The sequence below is a fragment of the Panicum virgatum genome, chromosome 2N (genome assembly GCF_016808335.1).
Source record: "Panicum virgatum strain AP13 chromosome 2N, P.virgatum_v5, whole genome shotgun sequence".
Classification (NCBI taxonomy): Eukaryota; Viridiplantae; Streptophyta; class Magnoliopsida; order Poales; family Poaceae; genus Panicum; species Panicum virgatum.
In genome coordinates, this window is record NC_053146.1 from 9,988,116 (window position 1) to 10,011,757 (window position 23,642).

Sequence of the window (23,642 nt, forward strand, 5' to 3'; positions counted from 1 at the left end):
ATTTATTTGCTGCTAGCTCCTTCCCTCACCCGAACGTCCACACCCACAGACCAAGCCGAGCAGAGCCGTGCTCAAGTTGCCCACGGCACCGTCCGCACCCCGCGCGTGCCGTGCGTCCCCGCCCACACCGAGTCGCACGCCGCCTCGCCACCTCCCCTGCTCGCGCCGCCACCGCCGCCAAGCTACCACGGCCACGAGCAGAGCTCGCCACCGCTGCCACCATGGCCGCCACCGGAAGCTCACCGCCGCGCCCTCACCTCTGGCCATCCCCCGCCCAAGCCAAGCACATGAACGGGTTCTCCTCGTCGCGCTGAAGCTTCCCGGTCTGACCCGCTCGCCCTCCATCGCCGGACGGCCGCCGCCGCCGCTCACTACCGCCGTCGCGCCCCTGCTTCCGTGGAGACCACCTCTCCGGCCGCCCCAACCCCGTCCGAACCCACCAATGGGTAGCTCTCGACCTCCTCGTGCTCATCCACCCCTCCATAGCCGCCGGTGAGCACCCCATCGCCGGAATCGCCGTTTCCCTAAGCTGTTCCTTGCTCTGTATGCGACCAAGGACCTCCTGCAGCAATTGAATAAAGTCCAGGGGGTTTTCTACGAAGTCTATGACTCATATGAATAGTTCTTCATGGACCAAATTACTTGAAACTTTGAAAATCCGTATAAAACAGTAGGAAAATGCTAAAAATACAAAACCAATTTTGTTAGATTCATCTTTTTATTCTCTATAAGATACAACCATGAAATGTGTTGTTTGACAACATTTTGGGTGCAGTTTTAATTATGCTAGATAAATGCCTTTTTAGCTTGTTTAATGCATAAATGGAGTTAAGAGTATAAGAAAAATATAAAACCAGTTGGGTTAGCTTTATTTTGACATGTAGTGCTTAGGTAAAATATTTAACATGCTGGTTGTTTAATGTTTCTGTGATGTTTTGATTTAATCTTGAGTAATGCATGTTTTAGTTTGTTTATTTAATATTTGTAATTCTAGAAGTCAGAAAATTATGAACTTTATGCAGTAGCTTACTCTTTATATGTTTTGTTCACTGTAAAAATTTCAGAACCAGAAGCTATGTGCATATTTTTAAAATCTATTTTTTGTTCGGTTTGTCTTCCTAGGGCTAAAATAAATGTTTTCGGTCACCGATAAATGTTAATAAATTTTTGTTACACTCTTTACCAATATCTTATCATGCCAGTTAACTTTTGTTACTAAAACATGGCTACAAGTTATGTTTTTGTATTTGTTTGGTTTCCAGCTATGGCTTCATTTTACAAAAGCATTGCTAAACTTTTCCTTTCTGCATGTTTCAATCCATCAAGTTATGTCATTTCTCGGTGAAGTATATTAACTCTTGTTAGCTAGACAGGTTTGGTTAATCCTTATTTGGTGAGTGCTTGCAATGATTTGATTTAAATTAACTTGTATGTCCTGTTGGGGTTAATTTAATTACCTCCTATTATCAATAAATGTTGGAAAATCATGATTGCTTGTTAATTCCAACAATTTAAGTTAGTCCTGTATAAGTTATGTTAACCTCTTGAGAACTAGTTCATGGGTTGCTTTTATTTATTTTACTTTTATGCCTTGTTGGTTAAATAAATTGTTCTTTCTTGCTTTATATTCTTGCTTAGCTTTTTCTAAGCAAGCTAGTAATGCTTTTTAGTAGGAAATACTTCAGGCTGAAATAAATTGAACCTGAATTCTCTTATTGCAGCACCAACCCCTTTTGCCTTTTGAGTTTGTTTGTTGTGTTTACTCGATAAATGATTGCCCAGTCATGTCTTTCCTTTAATCGCATTGCATTTGCATCGTTGCATATCATCTAGGTACACTAGATGTGCGACACATGGAACCGGAGGGCAATGTTGAAGCCGAGCCAGAAGATGGTGCATGGGTAGACCAATCCAGAAGACGGAAGGACCAACTGGAGTGCATGCTTGGACTGGGATGATGTCAAGCCGGAGCAAGACTACAAGCTAACTAACTGACTTTGTATCAAACCCAGGCAAGTCCCGGAGCATAACCCTTAATTTCAGTATTCAATGTTTATTATATAATTATTGTGCATTTATGTTTCTAGGAGTTGATTGGAACTGTAGATGCATGGTCCCTAGGTTTCCTCAGTTACTCTACTAGTGTGCAGGTCATTAGTACTGCCATGCTTAATTAGGACTCGGTAGAAGTCGGTAGATTCCTGTCACTCGCGAGCTATAGGTCCTTGTTACTTATGGCCGTGAGGGGCCCATTCACCCGGGTTTAGGCAGGCGTGGTTCAGACGTCGGGGTAATGATGGGAACAGTTACATATGTGGTCCGGCGTGGCTGCACGTGTCGTGTGAGTTAGGTCTACCTTGCAATGTTAAATCGAATCGATTCGCCGTGACTCGCGGATATGAGAACCTTGATCTCTCTGTCACATCATAGCAAATGATGGAATTGGGAATGGAAAGTTGAGAATATGAGTTATGGCTGTGGTACTCTGAAAGGATAATGTGATCAACCATGCGTGCTCTAGATGTTCAGACAAATCTAGTCGGTATATGTATAATAAACTTGAGCTAAAATACTCAAAGTAAGAATCCACTATTAGTAGCTTTTCAGCAAAATAACTCCAGAGCCAAATAGCATTGCATGTCTAGGAGTCGGCTAAGTATATATCATAGTCGGGTAAGACTTGCTGAGTATTAGTATACTCAGAGTTTGTTGTTACCCTATTTTCAGGTAGCTGCTGCTGGTTGAATCTAACCAGGATTCACATCGGTGGGCTCGATGTGACGTTCTCACGACTTCGTAGGTAACGTTGTTTTCAAACTAAGCTTTTATCTAAATTCCGTTGCATATTAACTCTGACAATTACTTTAAACTTGTTTTGTGAAGTTCTGTTTTGTAATTTAAATTTGAGAAACTTATGTCTGCTTGTAATCATCTGCGCTCGCCTTCAGGTGAGAGTTCCAGTATTTTCGATCATTAACCCAACAGGCTGCCGGGTTACACCATTTTAAGTGCGTGCTTACTTGATTAATGCTTAAGATGATAGTTAGCACACTTAAACCGGTTTAATTTAGGCGGTTCTGTGACAGCGATCAGGACCCTAGGATTCTAATCCAATGGCTAAAGATAAAAGTGTGCTATTTTAGCACTTAAACCCCTCACCAATCCCCTCCTAATATCACTTTCTGCAAAAACACCCCAAACGAGTGCACCGGTTCGGTTCCTGGCGCCCCCATCGCTCCTCGCATTTTTTTCCATCCGATACGCCACCGCCGGCCCTGCAGCAAGGACGCCGTCGCCGCCCCTGCACCTGACGCCGCCGCCCCTACGCCTGACAGCCTGGAGATTGCCCCTGCAGACCCGCCTAGAAATTGAATAGTCATCAATTTATATTTTGAAATTTTGGTCTGTAGACTCACTCGTTTCGAGCCCTCTCTCCCGCAATCCTCTCTCCCGCAACCCCTTCCCCGCCGACGACCCCTGTGGATGCCGCCGCTGCCCGGCCGGCCGGCAGCGGCGGCGGCCCGTGGCTGCGCCGAAGTCGGCCAGCCGCCCTCCTCCCTCATCCCCTCTCTCCCTCAGCCCTCTTCTCTCCCTTAGCTCAGGTATCGTGGTCGCCCCACCTCCTCCGACGGTGTCGCCAGTGGCTAGGTCGGCGGTGGTCAGATCCGCCTGCTCCATCGCCGGATCCGTGCCTCTCTTGGCCGGATCCCACCTGGCCGGCGCTCCTCCGCCTGGCCGGTGCTCCTCCGCGGTGCTGCTCCGCTTGGCGGTGCCGGCGCTCCTCCGCCCGGTGGTGCTGGCGCAGCCCCAGCCTCCTCTGCCAGTGCTTGCACTTTTGGCAGAGATGATACCGCAAGGTTGGCTGGCGTGGGCCCTTGGCTTCGCACGGTGCGGGGGTCGCGGGTGGCCTGCCGCCGTCTGGGCTGTCGTGGCTCCGGTGGATCTTCGGCCTCTGTGGTTCTGATGGCCTTCTGGGGCCGCCGTCCGGCTTAGTGGGGGCGGTGGGCTTCCTTGCCTCCGTTTTGCTTGCTTCGCTTGGCTTCCTTGGCGTTGCGTTCTCGAGGGAAGAATGGGGGTGCAGGCGAAAGCCATGCCCGCTTGTGGGTCGATGACGACGACGCCCTCGAGCGCCACTTACCTTGTTGAAGGCTTCATCCGTTCCTCCCTTCTTCCCTCCTCTCCGGTGAGCTTTGTGGGTGAAAACCTTGACCTTATGGTCCAGCAATGGTAGTGCCAGTGGCGTCACTTCCTCGTTGGAGGCTTTGCTGTCAGCGCTCTGCCGGCTTTGGAGTCATGGGGTGCCTACCCTATCCACCTTGTTCTCGCGTCGCGGGTTGGCACTATCGTCGGACCCTCTGATCCTGCCTTCGCTTCACCGTCCTCGCCATCACTCTTGGTTGCTCAGGTCGCTTCATTCTGGCGGATGCTTTGCCGCCTTGCTGGTTGAAGTTCATGTAGGTGCATGCTTTGCCACCGTCTCTTTGAGTTGGTTGTGCCTTCTGGTGGATGCTTTGCCACCTCTCTCAGCTTGGGCGGATGCTTTGCCGCCTTGGTTCCTATTCTCCTTTAGCGGATGCTTGGCCACTAGGGATCTTGCTGCTACGTCGGTGACTGTGCAATCTTGGTTGTGGCATTCCTTCTTGCAGGTTCGGTTGTATCGGTGGTGTGGGTTCCCTTGTTTTGTGGGTTGAGCGCGTTGTTCTCCCCGTGTTGCTTGTTGCTGTTTGTATTTTTTGTTGTGTTTTCTCGCTTGTGTGTGCGTTTTTTCAGTGTTTCTCTTTTTTTAGTCCTTTGTGCTCTTGTGTCGGTCAATCTCGAGTGGCACTACGCACTACCATCTTCAGCTAGCTAGAGCTAGCTCTTTCTCTGGACTAGACCAGCAGCCCATGGCGAGCAACGCGTCCAGCCTCCAAGTCACACCCTGCGCCACGCCCACCGAGTGCAGCGAGCTCAGGTCCCAGGGCCTGTATCTGTTCCACACGCACCTGGGCCCCAAGGCCAACCGGGCCCTGATCATAGACGGCAAGGGGCCGATGGGCGCCACCGCGGTCAACAACTGGACGGTGTGCGACGGGCCAGGGCCGGATGCCAAGGTCGTCGCCCGCGCCCAGGGCCTGCACATCCTAGCCGGCAACTGGCTCAACTCCTTCAGCCTCGTCTTTGAGAACGAAAGGTACATGGAATAGTTTGAGTGATGTGTCAATGTGAAGTTGCTTGATGTTATTATATAATCGGTAGCTTTTCTGCCTAGTTCGTTTTAGAAAAAAAGAAAGATATGAAATAATAGTTTGGGTTACCTATATATCATATTAATTAAGTTTCTTGACCCATGAATATTTTGTTAATCTTTACCTTGCCACATGCATCATCCTAATTAACACTTGAAGGGTCCATGTATAATATTTGTCTCATGCAGGTTTAGCAGGTCCACACTTCATGTGATGGGAATCACGGTCGAAGCTGGGGAGTGAGCGATCGTTGGGGGCACTGGCCAGTTTGCCATGGCATCCGGTGTCATCACCAAGAAGTTCCATGAGCAACGAAGCGATGGCAACATCATTGAGCTCACTATCCATGCCTTCTGCCCACTACTCAAGGGGACAAGGGTGAGAAATATAATTAAGGCTCCATTTGGTTCCAAATAAGTTACCTACTTATAAGTTAAAAAGTGAAATAAGTGACTTATTTTGTCAAACACTACCAACTTCTAAGTCACCCCAACTTATAAGACATAAGTTGGTACACCCCTACTTAAAACTTATAAATCCCCCTTTCCGTGTGGGGCCCACATCTTTTCACATGGGGCCCACGCCAACCCTATCGGCACCCGACCATGCGCGGTGCCCCTCCCGTGCTCGCCGCCATCACATCCCTCCAGATCTCGCCGTCGCCGCCCCTCGACACCACATCACCGCCCCTCGCCACCTAGCCACCGCAGCCACCCCTCGGAGGTGGAGTCCACTACGGGTGAGGGAGGCCACAGGGGTGGCCCACCGGCTAAGCTTGGGCGGCAGTGGTGATGGAGCTCGGGGGAGGGGGACGCCGCCCTGCTCCCCCGCCGCGCTGAGACGACCATCGCGCCACGCCGAGACGGCCGCCGTGCGAGCTCGGATCCCCCACCGCTCCTCGACCCAGATCCGGCCGCCGCGCCACGCGAGCTTGGATCCGTGAGTGCAGAGGAGCCGAGGCGCTCCCTCCCATGGCCGCGCGCGTGAAGGTGAAGAAGGGCAAGCGGATTCGCCTCGAAGGAGGCGCAGGTGTGGGGGCGGTGCGGCTCACCGGCGCCCAGGAGGCAGTGTGGGGGCGACACGGCATGGAGAGAGAGGGAGGGAGGGCGCGGATCCGCCCGCTGCCCGCCAGTGGAGGGCCGCGGCAGGGAGACGGTGGCAGAGCCCTTCGGCCGCTCCGCCGGTGGAGGTACGCGGCGAGAAGGCGGAGGCCATAGTTCCTCGGCCGCTCCGCCGGTGGAAAGAGAGAGAAGAGCGGGCGGGGGGATGAGACTGGGGCGGGGTTCCAGAGGGAGCTTATAAGTTACCTACAATCAAAATAAATTGAACTTATAAGTCATTGAATTTTAGTCAGCTGACTCAAAAAGTCACCTGACTTATGGAACCAAACAGGGTCTAAGCCGCCCGCATTATCTAAATCTGTTTCCTATAATGAATTCTTGGAGTATACATATATAAGTTATATATATACATATATGCATCTGTTCAAGTCAGTGACCACTACTACAAATCCGGTTTGTTGTCCCGGTTCCAAAGGGCTATTTGTCCCGGTTTTGGAACCGGGATTCGCCTTAGGCTTTTGTCCCGGCTTGTCGTGGTGTGGAAAACCACAGTTGGGTGGCGGAATACACGCGCCTAATCCTAAGTGTAGGATGTGCTCGGGGGGGGGTAGGTAGGATTAGTCCGATCTAGATGCAAGAACACGATGAACACATCAGGTTTAGAGTGGTTCGGGCCGCCGGAACGTACTACCCTACGTCCACTGTGTGTTGTATTGCTTGTGCTCTCAAGAGGTTGAGAACAGGATTGTTCGGAGTGAATCCGAGCTTGTGTTGTGTCTGGCCTTGGCTTGGCTTTACGTACTCCTCCCTTTTATATCTCAAGGGAGGAGTGTAAATAGCCGTTGGGTCCCCAACAGATGGGCCCAGTGATGTATTTGATATTGTACACAGCGGAGCCTTAAATGCTACAGATCCGGAGATCTTCGTCGTCGGCCTCCGTGCGTACCTTCCGACTGGGTATGGTCTTGAGCTGTCCTGTCGGAGTAGAGTCTAGCCTCTGCAGCCACGCGTCGAGGTCATGATGAAGCGCCGAACTACTGACTCAGTCCACTGTAGCAGCGTGCACTGTTGCTCCAGTCAGTAGCTGGTCATCATGACTCGTCGCCCGTGCGCACGGCGCTGAGTCTTTAATGTTTGCCTTGGTAATTGACGAGCCGCCTCGATAACTGGCGATCCACAGTGTGGACTGACAAAAGCTGCCCCGTGCCCAGCGGCAGCAGAGCACGCCTCAACCACTCGCAGTTAATGCGGGTGGGTGAGGGAGCTTCCAGCAGAAGGCTTGTGCCCGCGCCTGCACATGCGGGACACGTGGGCGAGCTTCCAACGGAAGGCTTGCGCCCGCGCCCGCGTCTGTGTGACACGTGGCGGCTCCGGACCCCTCCCGAGCAGCTAGCTGAGCCGAGAGCTCACGGGGGTCCGGATAGGCACGTGGAGGTCCCGGACCCATCTGCGGGAGTCCGGATGGCACGTAGAGGTCCCGGACCCACCTGCGGGGGTCCGGGTCCGTGGCCACAGCTGTTGAGCATTTCCACCTCTGGGACACGTGGTGACACCGGACCCATCCCCGAGCGGGAAGCGGGTCCGGGACCGTTGGTCCGGTGAGATGGAGTCGGACCCCAGGGGTCCGGCTGCTCAACTCCTTAGGGCGTAGTTACGGATAACTACGCGAGTCTTGGCAAAGTAGGAGTGGGTACCCCAGTTGCAGGGTACCGACAGAGGCCCCCGGGCCCGCCTCGGGAGAGGCAACGAACCCGCAGGTGGGGCCACTACTGTGAGCAACTTGGCTGCTTCTGGCGCCCAGCGGTGCGCGCTGCAAAGGTCTTGTCCTGCGTCGTCCATCCTTTGGGTCACCTGCTGCATCATCACATTTTGGACCTGCACATGACTCTGGGTAGATGCTTAGTAGCATGCCCACGGGTCCCAAATCCTGTTGGCTATGATCCTTTGAGATAGACAGCTAGGCTCAGTGAATGGAGCTCAAGGGGCCAGCCTTTAGGTTAAGAGAAAGTCCGGACCTCCAGGTTCCTAGTCCTAGGTACTACGGCACTCATTCACAGGAGGTGGTGCGTGCAGGCTTAGGGTACGGAATCAGGCTAAGCGGCTACACGGCTCCGGATCTCCCTGGAGAATGAGTGCGCTTCCCTGAACCTGCAGGTTCCTAGGGGTCCGAACCCCTCTCTTCCATGAGGGGTCTCAAGCTAAATCACTAGCTAGCCAACTCAATTCGGACTACAATCACTGCACAAGAGTAAGAAGCCACGTGGGGGTTAGCGCAAACAGAATGAGTAGATTGAAATTGGAATGTAACATCATTAGAGGCGAACTGAGAATAAATTTTTCCTTTATAACTAGATGTACATGAGGTGTGCGATGTAAGCCAAAACACGGGTTTATGAGGCCGGAGCTGTCCGGACCTCCGGGGCTCCAGTCTTAGGTACTACGGTACTCGCCCTAGGGAGCTAGTGCATGCAGGCTTAGGGTACAGAACCAGGCTAAGCGGCTACACAGCTCCGGACCTCCCCGGAGGGTGAGTACGCTTCCCTGAACCTGGTTTGCAGAGGTCCGGACCCCTCCACGGGGGAGGCTCACCGGACTGGACCACACGGAAGTACTACCTGGTTACAAAGAAAAAGGTTTTATTCCCTGCTGGGCCTCTAAGGGTAGGACTTACAGAGATGTAGAGTCGGGAGTGCGACCGGAGTCGGCTTAACATCGGAGAGAGCCACCAGAGTCGGCTTAGTGCGACCGGAGTGGGCTTTCCGCCGGAGCGGGCTTGGTGCGACCGAAGTGGGCTTTCTGCCGGAGCGAGCTTCCTCACATGAGTGACGTATGCTGTGAGCTGGGATTTGTTGAAGCTGTGCTTTCCCCAGACCTGCTTGATGACGAGCTAGGAGAGCATGACCCGTTGTCGCCATCCTGCTGACGCAAGCTGTTGCCGCGCGAGTTCTGGCCCCCGGGCGCTCGCCACCTGAAACATGGTGATTCCGAGCCGATGATCAAGCGAAAGCCAAGCACCCCCAACCTGGCGCGCCAAATGTCGTGGTGTGGAAAACCACAGCCGGGTGGCGGAATGCACCCGCCTAATCCTAAGTGTAGGATGTGCTCGGGGGGGGTAGCTAGGATTAGTCCGATCTATGCAAGAACACGACGAACACAGTAGGTTTAGAGTGGTTCGAGCCGCCGGAGCGTAATACCCTACGTCCACTGTGTGTTATATTGCTTGTGCTCTCAAGAGGTTGAGAACGGGATTGTTCGGAGTGAATCCGAGCTTGTGTTGTGTCTGGCCTTGACTTGGCTTTACGTACTCCTCCCATTTATATCTCAAGGGAGGAGTGTACATAGCCGTTGGGTCCCCGACAGATGGGCCGAACGATGTATTTGATATTGTACACAGCGGAGCCTTAAATGCTACAGATCCGGAGATCTTCGTCGTCGGCCTCCGTGCGTACCTTCTGACTGGGTATGGTCATGAGCTGTCCTGTCGAAGTAGAGTCTAGCCTCTGCAGCCGCGCGTCGAGGTCATGATGAAGCGCCGAACTACTGACTCAGTCCACTGTAGCAGCGTGCACTGTTGCTCCAGTCAGTAGCTGGTCATCATGACTCGTCGCCCATGCGCGCGGCGCTGAGTCTTTAATGCTTGCCTTGGTAACTGACGAGCCACCTCGGTAACTGGCGATCCACAGTGTGGACTGACAAAAGCTGCCCCGTTTCCAGCGGCAGCAGAGCACGCCTCGACCACTCGCACTTAATGCGAGTGGGTGAGGGAGCTTCCAGCGGAAGGCTTGTGCCCGCGCCCGCACATGCGGGACACGTGGGCGAGCTTCCAGCAGAAGGCTTGCGCCCGCGCCCGCGTTTGCGTGACACGTGGCGGCTCCGGACCCCTCCCGAGCAGCTAGCTGAGCCGAGAGCTCACGGGGTTCGGATAGGCACGTGGAGGTCCCGGACCCATCTGCGGGAGTCCGGATGGCACGTAGAGGTCCCGGACCCACCTGCGGGGGTCCGGGTCCGCGGCCACAGGTGCTGAGCATTTCCACCTCTGGGACACGTGGTGACACCGGACCTGTCCCCGAGCAGAAAGCGAGTCCGGGACCGTTGGTCCGGTGAGATGGAGTCGGACCCCAGGGGTCCGGCTGCTCAACTCCTTAGGGCGTAGTTACAGATAACTACGCGAGTCTTGGCACAGTAGGAGTGGGTACCCCAGTTACAGGGTACCGACACGGGTGGCAGAACCGGGACTAAATGTCCCACACGCTAAAAAAAATTTGCGCCCCGCGGGATTCGATCCCAAGATCTCTTGCCGAGCGCATGATTTCCTTGCCAACTCACCTAAGTAGTACATGTGACTGAGTATAGAATAATTTCCTTTTGAACTGTCATGTGGAGGGGTTTTTTGTCCAGGTTGGTGCCACCTTTTGTCCTGGTTGGTGCCACCAACCGGGACAAAAGGATCACCCTTTAGTCCGGGCTGGTGTTATCAACCGGGACAAAAGGGTTGGGCCTTTTGTCCCAGGTGGAGCCACCAACCGGAACAAATGGTGGACCTTTGGTCCCGGTTGGTGCCTCCAACCGTGACAAAAGGCCCCTGTCCCCCGCTGGCCCGGCTAGCCGTTAGACCCGGAACAAAAGCCACATTTGATCCCGGGCCCAAATGCAGCCGGGACAAATGGTCTGGATCAAAGGCCTGTTCTGTAGTAGTGGACTTTACAGCTCGTGTGTGTGTCTATATATATATACACACACGCGCAGCAGCACCCTGTCACGAAGATCGGGACATGGGGTGGGTATGGAGGGGACCCCATGGACATCGCCGAGGCGCCCAAGCGCCTGGAGAGCATCACCGTTCGCAGCGGCCCGGGTGTCGTCACCGCCATCGCCTTCTCCTACGCCGACCATGCCGGCCAGAAGCACGCTGCCGGTCCCTGGGGCGGGTCCGGTGGGCAACCCCACACGGTATGCAGTTAACAATCTAAAAGCAGGGGATCACTGTGGAATAGTCTAATTCGATCTCTTCATCATCGTCACCGACTCCGATGTACAACGAAGAACGAACTGAGTTAGGCTTGCTTTCGTTTGGTATTTCTCTGATGTACAACGAAGAACGAACTGAGTTGGGGATCCTAGCTCCCCTCGCGGGTGTCTTGTTTGCATTGTGTGGTGTGTTTGCTTCTGTGTCTTGTTTGATTTGGTCAAATAATAAAGATGTCGACCGAAGATTGATTTATCGTGTATATCTGTGTCCATGTTTTTTTACTGGAGAGAATTAATTCAGGTTCCATTGTTTGTTTACAATATCAACAAGTGACGTCATTTTTTAAATAATACTCGTTGAGATAGAAGCGTATAGAAAGGACATAAAGACATCTGTCTCAGCCAAACTTCATAAAGAACCCCAAAGAAAAGCAATATTGAAAACAAGCCCTTGAATCCTTTGCAACCAGAAGCAACCTAGATCTTCTTCGACAGACGACGTCGTCGGAGAAGAAGACGAGCATCTCCTTGACCTGGAAGCCCCATAGCGCGATGGTTTTGATTGGAGTTGAAGTACACACATGCTCCAAAGAACAAGATGAAGTTATTGGCAACCGCCCTTCGACCGGGGCCACGCCCAAACTGTTCCCTCCTAGGCATGTACTCGTCGTCGACAACCACCGCCACCGAGGGAAGCTCGAGCCTGGTCCAGCCACCTTTCTTCTTCCACGAGCCCGACATCATGCTCTTCATCCTTGAAGCAGAAAACCTGCAACTTCATCACCTGCCAAAGCGCCAACCACCAGCCACAGCCAGCCAAACAAAAATATATGCATAATCTAGACATAATATATCTAGATGCATAACATAACCTATGTACATAGAAAAACTAAAATGACTAATAATTTAGGACAGAGATAGTAGATATTTAGCTTTGTAAGCATGACTATCGCAATTTATTTGTCTTGAAAAATACTGTAATATCTATTTTATAAATATGTTACAGTAGGAAATAGCGGTCCATACGCTGATCCACGGAGCAAACATTTTTAAGAAATAAAATTATTTTAGATGTCCTTGTTAAACAATGCATCGAACAGCCCAATAAAACACCAGGAAGAGAGAAGTCCAAATATTTAAATGTTCCTTTAATTCCCTCTCCAGAAACCGTGCAGGAATCCAGAGGCAACCGAACTATGAAAAGAACACAAAGGCGAAACTACAGCTTGACCTTCAGTATCCTGATCTGTGTACAAGTAATGAAGCAATCCATCACATTTCTAAGTTCAGTTCACTTTGCCGTTGGCTGCGTGTTTATTCAGGTACTCGATCGCCACGGCAGCGTGGATGGCAGCTCCTACCGGCAGCACATCCTCATCGATCACAAAGTGAGGGGAGTGCAGGGGATGCATCGCCTCCATCTCCATGGTCTTGTTGCGGACCCCGATCATGAAGAACGCCCCTGCAAATCTCTGCGCATAGAAGGCGAAATCCTCGGCGCCCATGAACGGGGTGACTCTCCTCACATTGCCCTCCCCGAGCATGGCCTCTGCCACTTCTCTGGCATGGTGATACATCCCTTCGTCGTTTACAGTTGCTGGATATGGCTGGAGCTCCTCCTCCATGAAGTCAACGGTGGCGACGCAGCGGTGGACGGTAGCATGCGCTTCTATGATCTTTGAAAGGCGTCCAAAGTTGTAATTTGCAGTTATAAGTGCATCAGAGGAATGAAAGTTTTGTTTGATCACTACTACAGACTGATGCTTTCCCTGGTTTCAGGTGAAATGGAGATATGGAGTGATTGTTCCATTGTTTACCTCTTTGATCCTCTTCTGAAGATACGAAAAGCCTTCCGTAGTCAAGCTCCTGAAGGTGCCTCCGAAGGTTACTGACTCCGGAATGACATTGTGAGCATGGCCTCCTTTCATGAACGTGACTGATACCACCTGACGGTAAGCAACAAAGAGGAGGTCATTCCATTGTCAGAGTAACATCTGAGCATGTGTTGAACAAGTTGAGACAAGATGGACTGCAAAGACAGATGTACAATGCAAACTCAGTAAGCTGTCCACATACTGCAGCCTGGAGGGGATCAATTTCCCGGGCAACTATCTGCTGAAGGCTCACGATGGCAGAGGATGCCGCAACGATGGGGTCCACAGCTTTGTGCGGCGCCGCAGCGTGCCCGCCTTTCCCGGTGACTGTCACCAAAAATCTGCCTGATGCTGCAAGAAATGACCCTGGTCTGGATGCAACCGCGGCTACAGGAAGGCTTGGATCGACATGCAAGCCGAAAATGGCCGACACATCGTCCAGGACACCTTCTCTCAGAACATGGTAAGCCCCGGCGTAACCTTCTTCTCCTGGCTGGAAGACGAGCTTCACAGTGCCCTACAAAAAGTCAAACCACAAAAAGATAATCAAGTCACTGAACAGAGCCTGTTTGAGTAGCTGATGATTCCTCTTCCATTTTTCTTTCTTTTGGGCATGGAAGACTTCAATCCAAGATTACAAGTTCTGGTCATCTCACTATTACTAATTGGAGTTTCCTTTTAAGCCTTAATATGAAGCCACCTAGGATTAGATGGACACTCTAAGGAATAGGGAAATCCTAAAAATTCTCACAATAATCGGAAACATCCGACTATCAATCCGATAGCTCTAATCATAATAGTCGTTGGACATGTTATCTTTTCTAATAAATTATCCACCCCTTCCATTATGAAAATAGAATAAAGTAACCACCTAAACTTATATCTAAATTATCCACCTCTGCAATTATAAAAAATATCTATGTAACCCTTAACCTTCGTGTAAATTACCCACCTATAGCATAATAAAAATAATGCAAATAACATCCTAAATTTGCATATAAATTATCTAATTATCTCATTGCTAAAAGTTATTAAAGTAATCCTTAAATCTGAATTAAAATTATAATTATAACAAAATATTAAAGTGCACTAATATAAAATTCTAAATTACTATTTTTATCATTATTAATATATTATTTATATTATTGTTTATATAAAAATGCTACATATCACCATGTATTCATATATGATAGAAGAGATAAGAATACCAATTCACAAACAAATGATTCAATAAAATACATATCAAACACACGTGGAGGTGTGATACAAAATGTAATCTATTGCAACTAGATAATGAAAAATGTATTTTAGAGTATGTGTTAGAATATGTAATAAATGAAAGAAGATGTGAGATAGATAACAATAATTATTAGTTGTAAGTCTTGTTTTATATTAATTCTAATTAGTCTGTGCGAGAGCACGGGTTGATAGGCCGGTACCTTCAAATCATCCTTCCGAGAGTGAAGTACTTTTGCTGCTCCAAGAAGCATAGTTGTGTGAGCGTCATGTCCACAAGCATGCATCTTTCCATTTTCCTTGCTCTTGTGCTCCCAGTCTACCAGTTCCTGCCAAATGTATCGCAGAGCAATTAGCAAAGAGACAGTTTTCCCAACCGAGGACATATGTTATGTATTTCAAAAAGAGGGGAAAAACATCACTGGCCATGCAAAAAACATCACAGGAAGCACTGCATCCAACTTGTCCCCAAACTAACAAGTAAAAAGTTCCATTTCACAAATGAAAACGGTAGCAAATTACTCTCTGTTCATCTTATTTTAACAAAACTCTGCCCCTGCTTTGATTAAGTCAAGTAACAAGCCCATGATCGATATGATTCGACAAGGAATAGAATCCAAAGCAGAGGGTATGTAATATATCCTAACACAATTGAGATGGCTAGATAAGATAATAATGGATTTATAATGGCAAGTGTGCTTCTAGGTTAGTGTACCTAATTGGATCGATTGCCGAAGTCATTGGTAGATTAGATATTTAATTAGCACAAGGCATCTGAAGTCAAGTCAGGAGACAGAAAGAGGTATAAGAGTTCAGAGATACTGAAATTAGAAAACATGTCAAATAGCAACCAAATAGAACTGTGCAAAAACTAGGTAAAACAATTGGGTACTTGATCAAGTTCTTTGTAATGAACTAATCCGGTTTGTCCTTCATCTAAAAAAAATTAGTAATGAACTAATAAAATGAAGCTAAGAAGTACACTTGAAAAGACCAAAATAGATGAAAGGATAAGCAAAATTTTTATCTTTGTGCCAACAAATCAGTTGGAATCCAATACGAGAGAGAGAAGACGTGACCGATCCAACTCCCAATCGACAAGGGCGCGGACCTGCAAGGGAAGCGCGTCCATGTCCGCCCGGAGCGCGACGACGGGCCCATCGCCACCGCCGGCGATGGTCGCCACGACGCCCGTCTGCGCGACGGGCCACGCGTACGGCACGCCGATCGCGTCGAGCTCGGCGCGGACGAGCTCGCTGGTGCGATGCTCCTGGAAGCCTAGCTCGGGGCGCTCGTGGATGCGCCGCCGCACGCCGCGCAGCCACGCGGCGAAACCCGGCGCGCGGCACGCGCCCAGGAGTTCGCCACCGAGGGCTGGCGACGGCGACGCCGCGGCGCGCGCCGGGAGGCGGGGCGACAGGACGAGGAGGATGAGGAAAAGGAGGAGGGGAGTCGGCGCGAGGGGAGACGGAGGCGACGCCATCGCGCGGCGAGCGGCGGCCGGCGACACGTCAGGAGTGATGGCTGGAACGCGCAACCCGTTCTGTTTCAATCAGTTGGGTAGCCCAAGTGAGAGTGAGCTGTTTTCAGCGCTCTCTCAAGAGGCCTTTTTTCTTTTCTTTTCTTTTTTCCTTCTCATCGAAGCTTTAAACACTTTTTCCACTTTCCCTTCGGTCAAAAACACATTTTTGCATTTTGAACATCATAGGTCCCTGTGTATCCCTGTGTAAGAGAAAATGAGGTTACCACTCGTTTCTGTTAAAATACGTTTATAAATTCAATATATTTATAAGACTATAAAAGTATAGTAAAAGAAGTCTAAGCAGTGACGAATCTAGCCCGCGAATAAAAAGAGAGTTTATATCCACTCTTTTCTTCCTCCCCTTCTCTTCATCTTTCTCCTCTCTTTTTTTTTCATTCTTTCATCCCAAAAATGGAGAGAGAGCTTAGGGGTATCCATGGATCTTGGGGGTAGGGGGCTGGCGTATTGTTTCCAATTTATCAAAACAAACCTTATAAAATTATTGGTAGCCAAAATTTTAAATATACTTCTTTGGAATTTATCCAACAGATTTGTCATTCCAATAACAGTAGCTTTTCGTTGAGGTTTTTATTAATTAAAAACCCGAACCACACAAAGTTAGCTTTCCCAACACCCTATTGTCATGGTCTCATGGACGCGAGCGCCGCGAGGCTTTCACTGCACGATTCATTTTTTTGTTTTTGCGAAACACTGCACCAGACACTTGTCTGCGCAAGGACACTGAGGGGGTGTTTAGTTCCAAAAAATTCTCTACAGTACTTATCACATCGAATTTTCGAATACATGCATGAAACATTAAATATAGTTGAAAACATAATTAATTACACAATTTAACTGATTAGAACGAGATGAATCTTTTAAACCAAATTAATTCATAATTAAACATTAATTACCAAATAATAACCAAATGTGCTTACAGTACTCAAATCCAAACTTTTTCGTCGACTAAACACCCCCTGAGGAGTGAAGACAGCCGGCGGCGACTTTGTCAGATACTGTTAACCTGGAGAGTGCACAGTGCAGGGTTCCCCAATTCTTTTTTTATGCCCTCAACGTACGGAAGACAAAAAAAAATTCATGGACTATGGCATAAAAATTCAACAAGAGAGCCATGTACTTTGAAAGGGTAAACGCTTCTCAAAACTGTGGATGAACTGATTTCTTAGCCTGCTCAAACAATACTCTCAGATCCCTCTCTGCAAAGGCAGTGAAGATTTCCTAGCCTGCATAGTGATCTCAAAGGATGTTCTCTGTAAAATCTGCGTACAAGCTGTCTTACGCCTTGCACAGCTGATGGGTGGGGCAAGCGGCCGGCATACTACTTCTGGCCTGACAAGAGTCAGCATCTGAAAAAAGCCAGACCCTGCGAAAAGAGTATGTGCACGAAAGCAGGCTGATGAGTTTGTTCAGTAACCGGGTATTATCTGGGCAAACAACCAAAGAATACGTCTCTGTCATGTTATCGATTGGGTTGATTGTTCAGTGATGTAATAGCTCACCTCTCGAGACTTTGTAATCGCACTGTATTCTTCTTCCTACTATAAATATGCGCGGCTCTCCTTTATCTATTCAAGATTACAAGATATCTATATTCAAGAAAAGAAAAAGATACGGGTAGGATTTCTTGAAGATTTTGTTTGTGCGATTGCATCATTTTCTTTACATCAATGAGAGTAACATGCAGATCCTGACACCTGAGCATCTGAAGACCTGCTGCCTGTCTTGAAAAACCTACAGCCAAGAAGTAAATGACCTCCTGCGGTTACATACAGATCCTCACAAGCCAGTAGAAGAATCAGATAAAGGATTAAAGAAAACTCAGCTCACCTCCACAAAAAGCATAGCTGCAGCAGGCCCAAAGGTTCCAAAAACTAGCCTATTTTTCGCACTCAGTTTCAGTCTGATGCATGTTTCTTCAAGTATTCAATTGCCACAGCAGCATGGAACGAAGCTCCTACGGGAAGCACGTCCTCATCAACCACAAAGTGGGGGGAGTGAGTGGAATGGATTGTCACCATGGTGCTCTTGTTGCCGACTCCAATGGTGAAGAAGGCGCCGGCCATTCTCTGCGCGTAGAACCCAAAATCCTCCGCTCCCATTAGCTGCGGCGCGACCTTGACGTTCTCCTTCCCAAGCAAGCTCTGAGCCACTTCCTTGGCATGGGCATACATCTCTTCATCGTTGACCACAGCCGGGTATGTTCTCATTTTGTCCACCATGAAGTCCACAGTGCCAGTGCAGCGATGTACCGCTGACTGTCCTACAATCTTCGAGACAAGCGTTGTTCATCAATTGTATGAGTAGCAGAAACAATGCAGTTCAGGTCAGAAAAAAAAATACCTCAATAACTCGCTTCATGAGATATGATAAACCTTCATTTGTCATGCTCCTCAAGGTGCCACCAAAGGTCACAGACTCTGGAATAACATTATAAGCATCTCCTCCTTTCACAAAAGTGACTGATACAACCTGAAAGTTCAAAAGGCAGGGAGGTACCAGTCTTTTTAATTTTCAACAGTAGTAGAGAAGTTTTGAAAGAAAAGTTCAGAATTTATCTGTCAGTGAAAATACTACCACCACAGTATGGTAAGCAGACAATATACCGCGCCTTGGAGAGGATCTATTTCCCGGGAGACAATTTGTTGAAGGCTGAGGATGGCACTGGATGCAGCTAGAGTTGGATCAAAGGCTTGGTGGGGTAGTGCAGCATGCCCACCTTTACCAGTAACAGTTGCTTGGAATCGACATGCTGTTGCAGCAAAGGGTCCTGGCCTTGATGCAACGACGCCTACTGGAAGGGCTGGGTCGACATGCAAGCCAAAGATGACTGACACGTCATCAAGAAGACCTTCTTGTAGGACATAATATGCACCGCCCTGACCCTCCTCTGCTGGCTGGAAAACAAGCTTTACAGTGCCCTAATAATCGAACAAGAACAACACTAATTATAAATATGGAAGGCGTAATTGATCTACTGAACTGACCTGAATCATCAGGAACCACAAAGAATAGTGAAACCTAGGATATATATAGACTGTTATGCGATACATATCATGATGTTCCATGCATGAATACTGATGTAAACCTAATAGCATAGGAAGATTTGGTGATGTTTTACAACATTCTAAATTTCATCATAACACACTGAACTTTCAGGTCCATCAAATTGGTTAAAGAATACCATTAAGTCACTCTTGTGATCTTGAAGTATCTTAGCAGCCCCCAGAAGCATTGCTGTGTGTGCATCATGTCCGCACGCATGCATTTTCCCTTTTTCCTGGCTCTTGTATTCCCAATCAACTAATTCCTGCCAAAGAACAAAATACCTCTACTGTGATAAGTCATTTACGGAAATGGTAAACGAAGAATGTGGAAATTATAGTAATGGTTTTTTTTGACAGCCAAACCGGGGGGGGGGGTGAGTTTCCCCACCTGATTTTCATATTTCATTCATTTGACTCATGAGTCAGATTGTATAGCAGAAATGGGGGTATCGGGGGGGGGGGGGGGTGAAATCTGTTACAGTTTGTTACATGGGGGAAAACAGGTTACACCAGGACTCGATTACTCCAGCGTCCGCCCTAGGCAGGCACCATGCCCAGAGGCGCGCATCTTTGTTGCAGTTGCGCAAGAGTCGTTGTAGGCAAGGCTCGGCGCCGTCGAACACAACCCGGTTGCGGTGCTTCCAGATGTTCCAGCAGCATAGGAAGAGGAAAACCGACCCGTGGGGATTCGGGGTGGGGCTTGATGCTGTGGGAGATTGTAGTGCTTCGACGGTTGCATGTGCATTTAGTTCGAAACCAACTTGTCGCCAGAAGGCCGCCGCCACTGGGCAGTGGAAGACGATGTGGTCCACTGTCTCAGGGTGATCTTTGCACAGCTCGCAAGTGTCATCCGTGATGATAGACTTCTTGAGGAGGTTGCTCCGGCTCTGGATGCGTCGTTGCATGAGTAGCCACACGAAGAACTGGACTCTGGGCGGTGCCCGGTTCTTCCAAACGAAGCTAGCGAACTCATAGGATGGAGTGTGGGTAGCCATGAGCGCCTTGTACAGCGACGAAGAGTTCAAGCTCCCGTCGGGCTTCTGGAATTTGCAGACCCTCTCATCCTCGCCGCTGCCAGGTAGCACAGTGGCGAGGAGCGGGGCCAAGGCAGTGTAGTCAGCTGTAGCGGCTCTTGTTCTTCTGGACTGGAGGAATTGGTCGATCCCAAGCTGCAGCACTTCTGCGACCATGGCATGTGGCTTGGTTGCGTGGCTGTGCAGTGCAGGGTGAATTTCAGACAGCGGTTCGTCCCCCAGCCATGAGTCGTCCCAGAAGGATGTGGATCGGCCATTGTGCACCCGAACAGTTGTGATGACTCGGTACAGAGGAAGGAGCTCCCTTAGCGTGTCCCAGTGATTGCCCTGAACTTCACCGTCGAGCGACGCAAGGCAGACATGCTGTCGCGCCCATCGCGCCCAGGAGGAAGCACCGGGGTGGTGCAGTCTGTGGATCAGCTTGAGTAGCAAACACTGGTTTTGAACACTCAGGTTTTTCAAGCCTAGCCCTCCAAGTTCCTTTGGTACACACACCTGTTCCCACGCAACAAGGCAGTGCGCACCACTGGCATGTTCAGAGCCTGTCCAAACAAAAGTTCTGCGTTTCCCTTCTAATGCTGCAAGTGTCCCTTTTGGCAGTCTAAGCGCCCCCATTGCATAAACGAGCAGGTTGCCAAGCACAGAATCCGCAAGAACTGCGGCCCCATTGTATAGTAATGGTTTTTGCTAGCTTTACAAGGGCATATGGATACTATGGTGCCAGTTGAGACTCCACACATGGATGCACTGCAAACTATGCCAGTGGGGAGTGATTGTTTTCCTAGTAGCTCTGATGCTCTGTTTTTTTTCCCAGCAAAGATGCTCTGTTTTTCAGATTATGCCGAATTGACATTTTGGTTTCACATTATGGAAGCTGTGTAAATCCGCTGCAGATTTCTTGATATAATCATTTGTACAAACAATTGGACGAAATTGTGTAGCTTGAGCTAAGTTAACAGAAAATTCTGAATGAGAATAGTTATATAGGTGGAAGCAAAACAGATGATACGAACTGAGGCGCCTCAAACTGATTCTCCTTATTAAGTCATTATAAGCCATCTGTTGTCTTTCTCATCTCCATGTTAAGAAATCCCATACAAGATGTGAAAAAAAATTGAAAATTGATCCAGGTAATCATACAACCTTGCATTATTGCATCCTCTAAACGCTATAGTCTATAGGCTAGGTCAGGCAATTAGGGCTTGTTTGGTTGCTGCCTGCCAGGCAGCTCACCAGCCAGGCAGCACCATCCGACCCTAGGCCGACGAAATCGGACGCCTGGGATTGCTGCCTGGGCCAAGCAGCTTTGTCAGGGTCTGAACCAAACAAGCTCTTAGAGCCATAATAGTTGCTTGAGCCTGACCATATGTTCAGAATACTCAGAACATCCGAGGATCCTCTGCAGTACTTCACCCTGCATACTTCACCCTGCAGTTGGGTCACTGACGGGCAGGTCCGACTCCACACGTCAGTGATAGGGAAGTAGTGCAGAGGAAATCCCTCAGAAGAACAGGGTTGCGTGAAATAAAAATCCAAAACAAAAAGAATGTACGGATGGTGAATTAAAATTGATTGTGAGCATTAGTACTCACAGCTGCGCCCTTACCAAACCCTACTGGCTATACTGCGCACAAGAAGACAAGATCAAGACGGCGGCGCTGCGGGATCAGCAGGAAGAACAAGCGGTCGACGGACGGACCTGCACGGGGAGAGCGTCCATGTCGGCCCGGAGCGCGACGACGGGCCCGGGGCCGCCGCCGACGATGGTCGCCACGACGCCGGTGGTGGCCACGGGCCACCTGTACGGGACGCCGGCCGCGTCGAGCTCGGCGCGCACGAGCTCGCTGGTGCGGTGCTCCTGGAAGGCCAGCTCGGGCCGCTGGTGGATGCGCCGCCGCACGCCGCGCAGCCACGCGGCGAACCCCGGCGCCCGCGCCTCGGCCAGGAGCTCCCCCGCCGGCGAGGCGAGGGCGATCATCAGGTGCGAGTAGAGCAGTAGCGGCACGAGGTGGAAACTAGCGGAGCCGCGGGCGGCGGCCATGGCGGGCGGAAGGAAGGAGATCACTCGGAGACGGCGTCGAGTGGTGAAGCCGAACCGGCCGGCCGAGACTAAAAACGACAGCTTTGATCGGTCGCGCTCGGCCTTCGCGAAAAATTCTAGTGTAGGTTGCCGATAAAGCAGGATTTTCGGATTTATCAAGATTCCATCGGCATGCATGTGAAAATTTTCATTTAGTATGGACGTATGGTTGTGGGTCGTTTTCTCTTGGTTAGTGTACGAGCCAAGTGCCCATGAATGAATTTAGATCAAAGTTGAAATTTTGTATGATAACAAAATTTTATCAACCTAGCCGATTAAGCAGAAATATCAGATACTCCATCCGATCTAAATTATAGATCGTTTTGGTATTTCTGAGTGCATAAATTTTATTATATATATAAATATAAACTATGTTTATTTAGATATATGCTAAAATTTATACATTTAAAAATGCCAAAACAAACTGTAATCGCCCTTTTGTAAAGGGCTAGATGGCGGCGTCTGAGTTTGGGCACGAGTAGATGCGGAAATGGACAAACAGTAGTCGGTGTCATTGCTGGCTTCATCGAACCACATTCATGCGTTTCGTCTCTTCAGCCGTAGCTAGCTGATTTCAGTTCTTCTCAAATCCTAGCTAAAAGCCAAGCCTTTTGGCCGGTGAGGCCACGTCAAAATGAGAATGGTGTTACGTACTAGACTAGTAACGTGAAGAACTAGTGCGCTACGATCTCGTCCATTGAATTTGTGACAGCTCATTCGAGGAGAAAATGGAGTGCGCGGCTACATCTCAACCCCAAAAGGGGCAAGGCTGTTGGAGTACTGTTTATGCTAGGTTGGTCTTTGGTTCGGGTGTGATTGTTACTCGTAACATCTCTTCAGTATCTTGTTTCTTGACATCGACTCCTCCTGCCAAATTCGTTTATTTGCTTTTGTTTTAGAAGGTTCTGTAATTATTTTTGCGAACCACGCACTACAACAAAAATAATTTGTAGCAAGTCTCCGCTTTTCTAGGGGTGAATCAAAAAGTAATCCGTTGCTAAAAAAAATATGCCTACTATAGCAAACGATCCATCTCTGAAAATACATTTCTAAGGGCCGATCACGGCGTGGCCCGCTCTTACAAAATTCAAAAAGCGTGCGACCGTGGCAATAAGTCACACAATCAGCCAGACCTCTCTCTCCTTATCTCTTCCCTCTCTCTCTATTTGTCTCTTTCCTTCGGATCGCCGCGGCTTGAGGTGGTCGACACGACACGGAATTCGGAGGCGCGACGCGGCTTGAGGAGACCGCCCCGACGGCGCAGCAGCGGCGCGATGCAGCGCACGACAGCATGCGTCGGCGCGTCGCGAGCACAGCGCGACGCGGCGCATACCGGCGCGACGTGCACCGGTGCGGGGAGCGGGAGCGGCTTGAAGCTGCAGCTGCGGCGTGATGTTTTTATTTTTTTATTTGATCAGCCGCATCCCGATCTTGAAAATTCATTTCTAGAGGGCAGCCGCGTTATCCGCTCTTACAAATAGTATTTGTAGCAGCGATAACTTAAGGCATGTATCACCTCTAAAAGTATGTTTTTATTCATCTCTGAAAAATCATTTTAGTAGAAGTGATGGTAT

General features: G+C 49.4%; 2 protein-coding genes and 1 pseudogene across 4 annotated transcripts; 1 reads left to right on the forward strand and 2 right to left on the reverse strand.

The window, feature by feature from the left end:
- The first annotated feature begins 676 nt into the window (after window positions 1-676).
- Window positions 677-11,517, forward strand: LOC120659715 (annotated as a pseudogene).
- Window positions 11,518-11,614: 97 nt separating this feature from the next.
- Window positions 11,615-15,943, reverse strand: LOC120659714 (IAA-amino acid hydrolase ILR1-like 7). Of its 3 annotated transcripts, none has more exons than XM_039937942.1 (5): window positions 15,479-15,943; window positions 14,571-14,696; window positions 13,334-13,648; window positions 13,075-13,203; window positions 11,615-12,041 (listed from the first exon to the last, which is right to left on the reverse strand). In XM_039937942.1, exons 1-5 carry the CDS (start codon window positions 15,848-15,850, stop codon window positions 11,910-11,912), a joined length of 1,074 nt encoding a protein of 357 aa, XP_039793876.1. In that variant the 5' UTR covers window positions 15,851-15,943; the 3' UTR covers window positions 11,615-11,909. The 3 variants fall into 3 exon arrangements, with proteins under 3 accessions (XP_039793876.1, XP_039793874.1, XP_039793873.1); XM_039937940.1 differs by lacking the exon at window positions 11,615-12,041 and adding an exon at window positions 12,286-12,933 and having other exon boundaries at window positions 14,601-14,696; window positions 15,479-15,934; XM_039937939.1 differs by lacking the exon at window positions 11,615-12,041 and adding an exon at window positions 12,286-12,933 and having other exon boundaries at window positions 15,479-15,933.
- A 1,398-nt stretch (window positions 15,944-17,341) lies between these two features.
- Window positions 17,342-22,123, reverse strand: LOC120659716 (IAA-amino acid hydrolase ILR1-like 9). The gene is made up of 6 exons (XM_039937943.1): window positions 21,688-22,123; window positions 19,092-19,217; window positions 18,514-18,828; window positions 18,251-18,379; window positions 17,738-18,177; window positions 17,342-17,641 (listed from the first exon to the last, which is right to left on the reverse strand). Exons 1-5 carry the CDS (start codon window positions 22,027-22,029, stop codon window positions 17,806-17,808), a joined length of 1,284 nt encoding a protein of 427 aa, XP_039793877.1. The 5' UTR covers window positions 22,030-22,123; the 3' UTR covers window positions 17,342-17,641; window positions 17,738-17,805.
- Between the last annotated feature and the right edge of the window lie 1,519 nt (window positions 22,124-23,642).

What these genes read in the sequence shown, in the direction of transcription:
- LOC120659714 (XM_039937939.1), bottom strand. Translation starts at nt 15,850, where the DNA reads ATGGCGTCGCCTCCGTCTCCCCTCGCGCCGACTCCCCTCCTCCTTTTC. An exon ending in TGGACGCGCTTCCCTTGCAG is followed by an intron (nt 14,697 to 15,478) that starts GTCCGCGCCCTT and finishes TACATTTGGCAG; the next exon opens with GAACTGGTAGACTGGGAGCA. An exon ending in TTCAGAAGAGGATCAAAGAG is followed by an intron (nt 12,934 to 13,074) that starts GTAAACAATGGA and finishes CGCCTTTCAAAG; the next exon opens with ATCATAGAAGCGCATGCTAC.
- LOC120659716 (XM_039937943.1), bottom strand. Translation starts at nt 22,029, where the DNA reads ATGGCCGCCGCCCGCGGCTCCGCTAGTTTCCACCTCGTGCCGCTACTG. An exon ending in TAGATCCTCTCCAAGGCGCG is followed by an intron (nt 18,380 to 18,513) that starts GTATATTGTCTG and finishes TTGAACTTTCAG; the next exon opens with GTTGTATCAGTCACTTTTGT. An exon ending in TCATGAAGCGAGTTATTGAG is followed by an intron (nt 18,178 to 18,250) that starts GTATTTTTTTTT and finishes CTTGTCTCGAAG; the next exon opens with ATTGTAGGACAGTCAGCGGT.